This window comes from Acanthopagrus latus, chromosome 22 (assembly GCF_904848185.1).
Source record: "Acanthopagrus latus isolate v.2019 chromosome 22, fAcaLat1.1, whole genome shotgun sequence".
Classification (NCBI taxonomy): Eukaryota; Metazoa; Chordata; class Actinopteri; order Spariformes; family Sparidae; genus Acanthopagrus; species Acanthopagrus latus.
In genome coordinates, this window is record NC_051060.1 from 3968687 (window position 1) to 3982897 (window position 14211).

Genomic DNA, 14211 nt, shown 5'->3' on the forward strand with positions numbered 1-14211 from the left:
TAATTTATGAGTCTCATATTGTCTTGTCTTAAAAATAACTCCCATACAGCCGGTGCTTCTGAGGGACAAGCTGGAGCACTCATCCTGGTTCCTGGACTACATCACCACTACCTTGTGGGGCACGAGACTGTTAGCTGGATTAGGTCGTCTGCAGTTTGGGGGCCCAGCAGGGAACCATCGTGGCTCCTTTTCTCTTCACTCTCTGCACTGCAGACTTTAAGAACATCTCTGACAACTGCCACCTACAGCTGCTCTGTGATGACTCTGCCTGTCGGCCTCATCAGAGATGAGGATGACACAGAGACAGTACAGAGAACTGACCCTGGACTTTGTGGACTGGTGCCAGTAGAACTGCCTCAAGCTTAATGGAAGACCAAAGAGCTGTAAGTGGATTTCTTCTGACTCTTTTGTGGCATCAGCCATGTTCTATGGAGTGGTCTGCTGGGGCAGCAGCATCGCAACTGCTGACAGGAAGAGACTTCCAAACTGATCAAGAAGGCCATCTCTGCCTTTGGATGGCCCCGTCAACTCAGTGAAGGTGGTGGGAGAAAGCCGGATGATAGCTAAGCTATTATTCCTGATAGAGGACAGCTCCCACCCCACAGGACACTATAAGAGAGCTGGAGAGCTCCTTCAGCGACAGGCTGCTTAGTGATAAGTGTGCAAAAGGAGCGACATCGCAGGTCCTCCGTTCCTGCTGCTGTTTGCCTGCACAACCAGCTCTGCTCCCAGTAAAGTAACACACCAAATTCACTTCAAACTCATTTTCCCAATGTGCAATTTCTGCATCTCAATATACAATGCTGTAAATATTCTCTATAGTGTAAAGGAAAGTAGGAGTACTTGTTTCTTATTTATATTGTTTCTACAGCGTTATACTTGTATGTGTATATTACTATTCATTACTACTGTTTTAATTGATGCTCTCTATTTCTGCTGTCCCCTTTGCTGCTCTAATATTGCACATTTCCCCATTGTGGGACTAATAAAGGATCATCTTATTTTATCTTATCTTAACTTGAGTCTGATTCAAGACGTAAGCTTCAGAGACATGCAAACCATTCCAAACAAAACAACGCCTGGAAGTAAATTGGAATTTATTGCTAGTTCAACATAACATATTTTATATAAAAAGCAGGGAGGGAAGGATTGAGAAAAGCAAGCGGCGAAAGACAGCAAGAAAGAAACACAGACATGGATGGAGACAGGTCAGACAAAACGTGGATCTGTGTGCAGAAACGTGTGTTTAAATGTGTTGTGTTTTTTCACACAATTGTGAATGGAGATTAGCGGCTTGTGTGTGTATGCCAGAGCAAACAGGGCCGGTAGGTTTGAAGTGGTGCAGTGAGGGGGGAATTTTGCTGATGACGCACGTGAATGTTGGACATCCACGGGCACAGATCCACATTATTTGGACATCCCCTGTACAATCAGCTGAGAAAATTAGGTTTTTCAAGACCTCCACGAGGACAGCAGGGTCCAAGCACTAATTTCCCACAAGCCTCTGTCAATTAAACTGTCAAAGGAACACAAACTGGTTTTATGATTGGTGCTAATAAGAATAAAGCTGTCCTTTCTTTCACCACTCCAGTGCCCTTTCACCAAACCACCCCTTCATTCTTTGTTTTCTTTCCCAGAACCTCATCCATAAACATCAGAGTATGCTCTCGACATGCGGCTCATAACTCTGTTGCGTCAGCAACATCAATGCATTCATTCACATCCATGTTCAAAGTGAGACACTGGTAGCGTAGAGTACACGAGCAGCCTTAAATGGGAACATTCTGCTTGTTACAGGACAAAGGATGGTCCCCCCGTGGTTCTTTCTGCTTGTTTGTAGAACTTTATTATTGGAACGGCATGCACTGAACATTACCATAATTGAGGTGTATCACTCACTATTTAATGTGAAGCTGTTGAGCAGACGGCATGCTGAGGTATTAAACAGGAACTTTCTGATTGCTTTGGATACCGTAACCCACGGTGCTGATTTTTTGCTTTGTCTGGGGAAGCGGGCTCATTAAAAAATACCAAGCATCTCCTAAGAGTCAAGAGAAAAGAGCGTAATAACTCTACTACTATTAGTAAACACTGTCATAGAAAACTGCATGAGTTTCATCTGCAAAAACACAAAAAACACAATGCTGTGGTGCAGACATCACGATGACGTGTTACAATAAGTATTTTCACGCGTGCAGTATATGTATAGAGTAAAAAAACATATCAATACAGCGCATCGTTATCGGAGACTGCACATTAACTCGTCTTAGATTTTGGATATCGTCATATGGTGACAAGTCATACTTGTGTTCCAAGTTGAAGATAAATAACAGGATTGGCGTTCTTTGGAGTAAGTCTTTCTTTTTACGAGTAAATACAGAGGGAAGAAGTTTGACCACAGAGCTCGTGTCCGGGGACTGGACCACAAGATCAGCGGTTCAAATGCTTTGGTAAGACAATGTGAGGCAATTTCTGCATTTCTAGCCATGAGCTATTTCAGCATTGTTCATTGGGTCACCAGCTTAGTACTGGGACACCTGTGGGTTGTCAGCTGGAGTATTTTATGTTTGAGTGTTTGAGAAAACTGGTTGTTTTATGAATGTTTTTCATTCTTCCCTATTAGTCCTTTTGGATGAACACAGCTACAGCAGCCCATCAAGTACTCGTGGCAAAATGTGTACGTAATCTACAGTTCTGTGATGCACTATGAGACAAGGAGATGTAAATGGATTGGTTATCTGCACTGGATAACCATTGCTCCCCTTTAGGGATCAATAAAGTATTGCTGATTCAGATTTCTGATAAACAGTGACCTACTTCGTTTATGTTTGAAGTGCTGTTGTTGTTACCTTAGTATTAAGATCTCATCAACGCAACTCATTGGCTGTAACTAGATATTACAAGCTCACAATTAATGGGATTTTCCATATTCCTGTAAATATTCATCACTATCTACAGTAGATTTCTGAAAGACTAGAACTCTGGAAACAAATAGAAGGGAACCCTCAGGCTTTCATCAGTAACCAGTAACTAAACAGGTGATACGAGGAGATGCGTTACCACTCTCATGTCTGCACGCTAAAATGTGACGCTACTGCTAGCAGGTGGTTAGCTTAATTTACTGACTGGAAGCAGGGGCAAACAGCCAGCCTGGCTCTGTTCAAAGAATAAAAAAAAACATCTGCCTACCAGCACCTATAAAAGACAAGAATAAACAGATCATATGTCGTTTGTGTGATCTGTCCAAAAAAACGCCTTTTAAACTGAAAATAAGGGGTGTTACTGGTAGATTTCTTTTCTTCTTCCCTTTCTTTTCTTTTCATCATACACCTGGTGAAGTCTGCACTGACACGAAGCTAGTTATAACATTTCCAGTCACATACTGACATGCTGGAAACCAATACTCACCTCTCACACAATGTTAATTATTAATCACTGGCCTTAAAAAGAGTCTCGCCCATATTAAGTTACACACATTTACTGTTACTTTATCCAGAATGTATATATATATATATATATATATATATATATATATATATATATATATATATATATATATATATATATATATGCCACAATCATTTGTGTCAGTCTAGATGTATCTAAAAACAGAGAGCTTCCTATGCTGAGCCAACATGTATATACCCTCCACTATCACATAGCTCATTGGGTATTATGATATTTGAAGTACATTGAGGGCAGGACAGTCAAAAGAAAGTGAGTGAAAAACAACTGCGGCGCACATTTCTTCATCGAGCCTACCCAGCTGTGCCACAGTTTCAAACCAATGAGGATCGTTACTGCGACGGCTGCTATTCAATATGTCAGGGTAAGAGTGCCCTGAGCTAATGGCTCACATTTGGTCTGTGTGTGTCTTTCCGAGGGTGTGTCTCGACACAATCAACCGGTCTCATGTAACTGCATTTCCTGTTGGCCATTAGGAAAATAAAACGCCAACAAAGACACAAAAAAGGAGAAGAGGAAACAAAGTGCGGTGCTGGCACTTTGTCAGTGCATTCCTGCTTGCACGTGCACACACACACACACACACACACACACACACACACACACACAAGCACACACACACGCGCGCGTGCGCACACCCTCTACACAGCTACCTCTGCAGCTAAGCGGAGCATGAATCAATTTCAGTCTTAGTGCTGCCAGCCTTCCTCTTATTATGCCAACTTTGTCTCTGTGTCTGCCGCATAAACTACATCATCTGCCTGGTGCGCGGGCCAGACAGCCAATCAGACAGCTCGACACGAAGGGATCTACCCTGTGAAGGCACATGAACCAGACGCAGTGACAGGGATGAGAAGGCCAGCCTCTTCCAGGAGACGTTAGAAAATTGTGTTTGATGGAAGGCAATTTTACAGATGGAGATCAGCCTTTTGTATGCCGTTGTCTGTGTCTCTGCAGAATACTGATGATGTTATTGACACCGTCAGGATTACTTGGGGTTTGGAGATGACACATTTGACGAGAGAGATACAGAAAACGTGTTTCAAACAGCGAGTGTGGAGTTTATCGGACTAGACTTCATGCTGTAATCCATTGCAACTCGAAGGTTGATGCTTCCACGTTGATAGAGATATTCCAATAAAAATAGGGTCCCAGTGCATCTGTTTGGTAAAACAAACATGGCAAATGGATGTTTGTATGCCGAGTCTTTAAACTTCGCACACAACTGCGGCGGCTGACTTAACAGATCAGCACTCCTTAATAAAGACACAGGGAGTAGGCTCAGACCACATGCTTGAAAGGGCAGCATGCTTCATGACACAAATTCTACGTAAATGAGCTACACTGTGCTGCGACTCTGCTGCTGGCGCTGCAGAGCAGACGAGTGTGTTACTGTAACTTCAGTTGTCCGAGTCCAAATCTCAATTGAGTTATCAGAATTGGTGCTTAATAATGTAAAGGTGACTAAAAAAAACAAAACAAATATGGCTGGAGTCCATTGTCAGGGTACACAACCCAAATTTAATGGATATAGTGTTCGTCACACAACCAACTCTATTGTTATACAGAGTTACTGATACTAAAGTAGGTACAATACTACAATACTAAATTGCTGTGCATCTTTTATAGCAATCAGTTTGAAAAAGAAAAAAAAAAACTTGTTTAGTGACAGGGAAATTGATCTGATGTGAACAGCTCCCCAATTATGTCTGTGCATCATTTTCTATTGTTGGTTGGAACGCCGTCTTACTTGTGGGAGCAGCTACAGATGCTAATTCTGACCAGACTTCACACGTTACTGATCGCTAAAATGCCATAATCTCCAGGTGTAGGTAAGGATTTGATCACTGATCAACTGGTGCAACCCCGTCCCCGCTTAGCTTTTGCTGTGCGTTATGCTGAGGTGCAATGTGCCGGTGGAAAATGTGGAGGACTTTGGAGCTAATGCCTCTGTGACTCACTGACAGAGTAAAGGACGGAACACAGGGTGGAGGGAGAGATCTGAGGGTGGAGTCGCCAGTCAGGCAGCTCTTGTTTACATCATATAGGCACCAGTGTGGCACCACTGCACCACTGCAGAGCAGGTTCCTGTTGAGCACACCCACCCCCACACACTCTCACACACACACACACACACACACACACACACACACACACACACACACACACACACAATGAAACAAATACCTCAACCCCCCCCCGACTTTGTGACTCCCTGCTTGCAGCTTCACAGAACACCCTGTAATTCTACCTCCAGCAGGGGCTGCACGGACCCGCCCAGGACCGCGTTTGCATGCAGGCATCACAGAACAGAGGTGCAACTGATAGGTCAAATCTTTTTTTAGGCAACGGGCAGCCATGCGGGAGGCTCTTTCACTTCCATGTTTTTGTGCTTGAGCATCAACAGCCAGTCGTCTGCACATTTCTGGCATGTGAGGGGCTGCCAGGTCTGCACACATTAGACCATGTGTGTTTTGACTGGTATGAGAGTACAGGGCGAGTGCAAAGAGTGCACCAACGTAGCAGTGACACAGGGAGTGTTCATACCGGTGTGTTTACTCCTAATCGCACATGTAATATGCACCGGTCCTTCTCTCCTCAGTGTGGTGCACGCATGGGTCGCCCAGAGCATGTTTTCACACCATTATTGATGTCTCGTACGTTGGTAGAATTACAGCAAGCAACAAATGTCTCATGACACAAAACCTGGATTTACTTTCAGCCTCGGCAGCAGGTTCACTATCTCGTTCTCGATCCACAATTTTCCCAATTCTCGTCAAATTTCAAGTGGAGCCTGGGTGGAGCTGAGCGTGGCAAATAACGACTAGGTGGATGCCAGACAATCGAACTGGCATTAGTCAAGAAAGTCCCCAAATTGAATTTATCTGGTTTCAGAGTGTTACCATTCAATTAATTACATTTCATAGTCAGCATCAGCTAAGATACAGACTGATCTGCATCAAAACCAGACACTCAAGGTCCTAAATTTAGCGGGAAAAACATAATAATATGTAAAGAAAAAAAAAAAAAAGACATTTCCCATTAAATTCAATACAGGTTGTGTTTTCTTTAAGCTAGAACCTAGTGGCCATTAGAGGAAATGCAGAAAGCGTAGAAGCCCACAGTGTGGACTTGTGACAGACATAGGCCTTTACCCTACAGGGAGACTAACAAACAAAGGACACCATTAAGTTGCATCATGGGAAATATAGGATCCAGTGCATTTGGAGCTTGACTGATATCAGGGACTCAGCCTCTGCTGACCATTGCTTTTTAAATGTTTGCCTAGTGCATGCCTGGTTCATGCCTATGTCATTCCTATTATTGTTGAGTCAGAGAGGTAGGGCGAAGTGTTAGGGCTACACTATCCCCCAAACAGAGCAGTTTCATAGGCACACTTCAAGAGGAACAAAGAGAGAGTGCTGCTTTTAATAATTCTATGTTTTCCTCTTTGACCTGAGACTGGCAGTGTTTTCTGGGTAAATACTTCTGTGCATGCTGCTGTCAATCTCCCATTTTTTTTTCCAGACTCTATTCCTTCGGCCTGTTATCTGCCATCATGAGAAATTCTGATGCCTGCATCTCTGTTTGTGTTGAAAGCACAGTGATAACCCTCCTGTTGACCCCTAATGTATAGCACTTCAATGTTGGAATCGATTTCATTATGGTACACGCTGCACTTTTGACCACTGCCTAAACTGCCGGGCCTGGAGCAAACTGGGTATCATGACTACCACACAAAGGGCAGAGGAGCCCACTCGCCTGAAACTCGAGATGGACAACAGACAGAGGCACCTTCCAGTGTCTTCATATTTCCCGGAACGTCCTAAAATAAGCAGTGAGCGGGCACGTGGACACAGAGCGCATGCCACGACACGCGGCCTGTCAGCGTCAAGGAAGTGCTGCCCATCTGCAAGTGCAAGGCAGCACCCGCCGCCGCACAGACTGCACCCAGTCGCACGGTGGGACGAGGCCTTTGGTTTACTTTCTGATTCATGCTCAGCAGCGACAGATCAGACCGCAGAGCAGGAAGCAGACTGCGGTCTAACGTGAGCCTCAGATGTCTCCAGTATTGTAAACCTTTTTGAAAACTTTGAGGGTGTCTCAGGAACGACTTAATTAACTGAAAAACGCTGGATCATGACAAAACAATCAAGCTACTGTTTAGGCTGCTGTGTGTGTGTGTGTGTGTGTGTGTGTGTGTGTGTGGTGGAGCACGTGTGTCGGATAATGAGGTGTGTGCATACAGACAGTTGGGTGTGGGTGGGATGTTTGTGTGTGTGGCAGACATTAAGTTGTAATTACTATCCAATTAAAGTGGGGCCCACCACAAATACACACACACACACACACACACGCACTGGCACAAAAACACACACGCGCACTCCTACGTGCACTTACTCACTGACCCACCCCCCCACCTTCTCGCCGGACACGCACGCACATTTCCCCACACAGACAGCAGGCGGCACCTGTTGCTGCGTGTCCTCGTGTCATCCCGCCTGAGTCGCAGCTCACTCCGGCTCGCAGAAAAAGAGACTCTGTTTGGATTCAGTCGCGCTGAATTCATCACCGACAATAGCCGGAGAAGATCGTGTGTGTAGATGTGCGAGTTTGCGGCTGATTACTGAAGCACGAAGCACTGGGGAGGAATTGAGCTCATCTATTATGAAAATACAAGTTGTAAAAAAAAAAAAAAAAAATCTCTGTTGCTGTTTGGTTCGTTAGTTTGACTTTATTCCTAAATGTGAGAGGAGCAATAATGTGACTCAACTTGTTTTCAGCAATGTAGGGCTATAAACTGACTTTATTTCATCCATGTCTATTAACCATTAACCATTATCTTCGCAGGCTAATGCCATCCACTGGCTACAATATAGCTCCTTCCCTGTTCCCACCGGCCGTCGCGGATCTACGTAAAACACACGACGTGCACAACATTGAGTGGAATCACGGAGAGAAAGTATGAAAAGATCTTTATAAATTCTATCGCGTAACAAAATATCAATACGTTCTCACTCTGAACTTCTCAAAAAAAGCAGTTTGCTCGGTGACCTTGAGCGTCAGACTATTCTCAGACAGTCTACCACAATAATACATTTGCAACATCCAGTTACGAAATATAGAAATAAACACATATCGTAACTTTTGGACTGTCAGTGTTGTGAGGTAAAAAACATCTTTACTAGGATAAGGCACAAAAACTCCTTAGTTGGGTTTAGGAAAACATTGTGTTTATATTAACCACGTTCAGTCACTAGCTAACACTAACTTATTTAATGTAACTTAAGTAACTAAAGTAACCCCACGTGCCCCCTGATGGAGTCTTTGAGGGGCACTTTCACAAAGCACAGTAGAAGGGTATCTATATGCGTAACACTTAGAAGTGTGAGGCTAGTGATCGGTACGAAAGGGCTGGAAAGTAAAAAAGAAACAAAGAAAAAAAACATGATTGATCAAAGCCTTTGAGTTTTGGGTCAGGTATTAGGACTTAAGATGCAGATATAGTCCAAACGATGCATTTGAGTTTATACGTCACATGCGTTGGATCTTTGCATGAGCTTGCGATGCGTGTTCACGCAATACACGTTTACATTCTGTGATTCTTGTTCTCGTTTCTACACATTTCTCACACGTGGCCCCAAACAAACCTTTTGTTGTGATCAAAAGTTATCGTAATCCCACGTGGCGAAGATTTTTGCCAGCTTCTTTCGCTCAAAAATTGAAAAGAGAATTTAGTAAAACAGATGCTTAACGTGACGTTGTAATCATCATCCCGCCTTCATATCAAAACACACCAAACTCAGATCTCCGAGCTTGATCTGCGTGGCCCTGACAGACATGACTCTTTGTCGGAAAAGTCGACATCACCACAGCTCTACGGCAGCCTTCATGCTCTGAGACCAGGGACAAAGTCCCTGTGCTGGAGCTGGAGCCTCGTCTGTCTCACCAGGCGTGATGGCACGTTGAGCTCCAGCAGCTTCTGAGCCAACTATTCAACACATCACTGGGATAACAAAAGGACACCTCCACCATGTCAGTGAGGGAAATCCTGCCTGGCGCGGAAACACCCCTCCATCCTTGACACTTCATATATGATGACAGTAAAACATCCTATTCTATCAAAATAAGTGTGTTGTTGTTTGTTCAGAAGCCATTTAGCCAGACGAACTGTGTTTCCTTTCTCTTTGTTCATTCAAGCCGTGTCACTGACAGTCAACAGACAAGAGGCAGCTGACTGGGTGTACCATGGGGGTAAACAATAGACTACTGGGTGCCCTTTCTTTCTCCATCCTTCCACTGGGGACTCTTTTGTGCCCTCAACACACAGATGGATGAGTGACACGCCAATAACATGTTAAATCTGAACTGAAAAACGGTGGGAGCATGTCCGGAGTTTACTGAACAGTGACAATTATTTGGGATACTTGATTTGAAGTTCAGCCTGGGACGCAAAACAAAAACAGGCGCTGTCCCTTTAAATGGAGAACCTGCTGGAGGACTCCTTAGAATAAAGACTGAAAACAGGCAAGGGGAGGTGAGGAAATGATGACGGACTCACCACTGCGGACACACACATGGCAGGCATCGTCCTGGTTTTACAAAACACGGATGAGGCTCGGGCGCACGTCCAAGTTGTCTGCTGGGGAAACACTTGTCATCTCTAGATGTTTCCCATCCTCCTCCTCCTGGGCTCACTGGAGGAGAGAAGCTGAGCCGGGCTCTGGAGGAGCGACACTCTCAACTGCAGTGTTTTATAGTCCGTGTCTCCAGGTGGACCGGTTTCAGATAGTACGGGATCAGGGCTTGGTTCAGAAAGAACGCTGTGGTAATTCCCATAGCGATGATGGATGAGGGCCACGCCGGGATCGCTGCCTCGCCCCGTCCAGGCTTTGCAGTGCGGCTCTCCCTCAGCGCTGCAGAGCGCCACGGACAACTGCCGCGGTGACGTGGACGCAGAGGGGCGGGGCTGGCGACGCGCCGCAGCCAATCGCGGCGCCCGGAAAGCCGTGCACGTGTGTTGAGTCCGGTCCTGTGTGGAGAGAGGGGATGTGTCCCGCAGGTGAACCCGCGTCCAGGCCCAGAGTGACATGTCGCCTATGTGCTGTCAGGTTTAACTGGGAGAGTGCTACCGATCACTTATTAAAGGAGCATTCTGTAGTTTTGCTGAAGAAACGCTGATGAGAAGAGAAAGATGTTCATTGGCTGATTTCTTCTTCTTCTGCCGAAACAAACTAAATAAACAAAGTCTCTCTGATTTGTCAGGTGTGATCGTTTATTTGAGAGAAGACAGACTACGACGTACTGTTTACCATTTATTTAGAATTGTATCATTAAGTAAAAGCTCGATCGAGGAGCCGTGGTTTGAACCCGGCTCTCCCACCGTGGGTGCCCCAGCTGGTCCTGGCCCCTTGGCAACCCGATTCCCTGGAGGGAAAAAAAGAAAACGTCCCTGTCCTGTCCTCCTGCTCATGCACATCTGCACTTGTTTAAGTTTCTCGGCTGACTCCCTCGAGCTCACCTCAATGGTTCTGGGGGAAAAAACGAGTGTTATCTTTGACCTCGGGACCTCTACTGTGCATGTAGCTGTGTTCTCTCCCATACCCCGGCTTTTCTCGCCTATGTATTAGTCCCTCGTAAAAGGACTAACGCTCATTTGTCAACAGGATATGTACAACTCTTTTAATAATGCAGGTTATTGGTTAAAAACGCAATCAATAATACAGTCCATTGTAACATAGCAGTTAAGTCATATTGTCTCAGACTTCATCATTTTAATGAGTAGTGTGGTGGTGCACACTGGTGTGATAGTCACAGTGTCTTAGACTCAAAAACAGCCACATAAATCTGACAGGTTTATGACAGGTGTATATAAGTGCACAGTACACTATGGTCAGGGGTTATAGGTGCACAGTGATTCGTCACAGTGCCCAGGCAATGCTCTGACAGCTGAAATTAAATCGTGTAAATCCCTGAATAAACAAAGTGACCTTAAAGGACAACACAGTGTTTTTTTTTTTTTTACTGTTTTACTTTCTTTACATGTGGCGGACCCTGACACTTTTCTACCCTCAAACAGTGTTCTGGGATCTTATTTTCCTCAGAGAACAGCTTGTTTATTCACTTGTGGAAAAAAAGTTTGTATTTTTACTTGTACATAAATAGTGTGAGTTTGAATTTCATCTCCAAAACTACACAGTGCCCCTTTAAATATGTGGAATATTTTTGTTTTGGTTTATTGGTTATTTATTTATTTAAATGTACGAGCAACATAGATAAACTATCTCAGCTAAATATAGTCTGACAGACTACTGCATCTAACCTGTGTCTAAAACTACTATCATCAGTTATTCCATGTGTAAGGTACATGTTTCTAAAGCAATAACATGTTGAAATATGGCCACGTTAGTGTAGTGTTTTCATCAGTATTATATGTTGCTTTGACAAACGTTACTAATACAACTAACCAGGTCCAGTTTCATAGTCCACAAAACATTTCAAGAGGTTAACAGCAAATCCACGGTGCCGCATTCACTTAAACTCCTGAAGTAGCTGGAGACTTGTTATAAACAATACAGTTCAATAAATTAAAAGAATAAATAAATAGCACAGTGTTTTATGGACTACGAAATTTCCCATGAGTTTCCATCGGCATTGGTTGGGTGAGCTGTTTCTTTAACTTCCTGTCCTGTTTCTACTTCTGTGTTGCTGGACACACTGGACCGGCCTGTAGTTTATTCCGTGCGTTAGTGTGTTTCATTTAAGTGGTTTGTCCAGTCAGTCCATGGTATACTCTCCGTGCCTCTCGTATTTCTGGTCAGGTAAGTCAGTGAAGTCACTCGGTTCTGCTGCGGTTCAGCTTGCAGCAATTTGAGTTCACTCATATTTTGATGATCTCTTTAAGGATCCAGATGGAAAAAGTGATGGTGTCGTTACATTGTGCAATCAAAATTTGAATTCAGCAAACTGAGGATGGTAAGTAAGGGCTTTGTGAGCCACAGGCGACCGCGTGGTTTGGGGCTTGAAACGGGGTTGGCGAGAGAGTTTCAGAGATGGCCATTTTAATGTTGTACCCAGGTTTATTAGATCCATGCCACAAAGTGAGTTTGCGAAAAAAAAAAACCATGAAATTGTGAAAGCAAATCCATTCGGGCAAAGGAAATTATCAGAAGATAATCCAAGGGTGGTGAGGCAGGCATAAGGCATCAGTTGAGTGGGATACTCAAAACGCAGTAGACATAAGCCTATACATCAGTCCTGTCCTCCAGTCCTGAGCATATGTAACCACGTACAGTAAACATACTGAGCATATCAAACAAACTATATAAAGACACTGGGTCATCATTGAGAGTGACATCATTTCAAGTTAACTGTTTCCTGAACCCCCTGTGATTAGATATATCAGTATTCATGTCTTCCAGCAGACAAGTAAGGTACTCAGTTGACCAGGCCGGCTGGCTCTCACCGTGTTAATGTTCTGCAAACTAAAGCTTTAGTTAATGGTCACACAAACACAACTAATAAACATGTGATTTCATTAACTGCACCACCACTTTAGACATAAAGCATCTGTCCTATCCACATGTGGAGGGCATCTTCTACACAGGCCGTACCAAAAGACGTGTGACGGGTCACCTTCACCAAGCATGAATGTACTGTACCATCAGAACCAGGAATCACGATAGACACAACTGTTCTGTTGGTAAACACTGTTGTGGACCATGTACACACCCCCTCATCACAACAACACTACCTGATGGCAGCGGCCCCCCAGCAGGACAATGTGCCCTGACACACCACAAACACTGCTCAGGAACAGCTCGAGGGAACACAATAAAGGGCCCAAAGTGTTGACTGGGCCTCCAGTTCCCCAGATCCCAATCTGATCGAGCATCTGTAAGACGTGTTGCTGCAGGTCTGATCCATGGAGGCTCCACCACCCAACATACAGGACCCAGAGGATCCACTTAAAACGCCCTGATGCCAGACACCACAGGACTTCCTCAGACGTCTAAAGTCCATGTCCTGACAGGTCAGACCTTCACAATATTAGGCAGGTGGTCATAATCTTATCCCTGATTGGTGTAGATCCTGGTTTTAATGAGGACATAGACTTCACATGTTTTCTGGCATTTACTGTTTCCATAAAGGCTTCCCTCCTCCTTTTTAGTCAGCCTTTTAGGGTATTATATTATTTATCTTTTTTGTATTCTGTTGGCGTGTATACATTTTTGTGGCTTATTATCTCTTATCACATTGTTTCATTGCTTCATTGACTTGAATTTGTTGCACCTGCGTCATGTGAATGCCTCTTACTGCCTGAGGTCACTACAGACGTGGTGCCCTGATGGTCTTTAGTTATTGGCGTTTTAATGATTTTGCTGCTACAATAAAGGTTTTTGATATTCCCTTCCTTGTCCCCTGATACATTCTATGTGCCTGAGTCTTTTTAAAAATAACCCTTTTCTCCTGTTTTCTGAGAAAACCCAACACAGCCTTTTGCCACCATTGTGTTTAATAAAGCAACCAGTCATCTTCTCTTATTTCAAACTTGTAAAAAAAATTGCTGAACTCTCACATTAAACAACGATCCACTTCTCACTCACAGCCACATGCGATTGGTCCAGGTTTCTATTGGACTAGTCTTGCATCACATCCACCACTGTCCCATATGTGTCACTGGGGCAAACACGGAGGCCTGAGCAGCTTGGGTCATCTGTTCGCAGCAGTCAACCTGTCATCCAT

At 44.2% G+C, this 14211-nt stretch overlaps 1 protein-coding gene across 1 annotated transcript in view; it reads right to left on the reverse strand.

Annotated features, from left to right (window-relative positions):
- The window catches only part of tnfrsf21 (tumor necrosis factor receptor superfamily, member 21), a 49646-nt gene extending 39154 nt beyond the window's left edge, over positions 1-10492 (reverse strand). The window contains exon 1 of the mRNA XM_037087470.1: positions 10028-10492. Coding sequence (XP_036943365.1) covers positions 10028-10054 — 27 coding nt within the window. The 5' untranslated portion in view covers positions 10055-10492. The remainder of the gene's footprint in view (positions 1-10027) is intronic.
- Positions 10493-14211: the final 3719 nt, after the last annotated feature.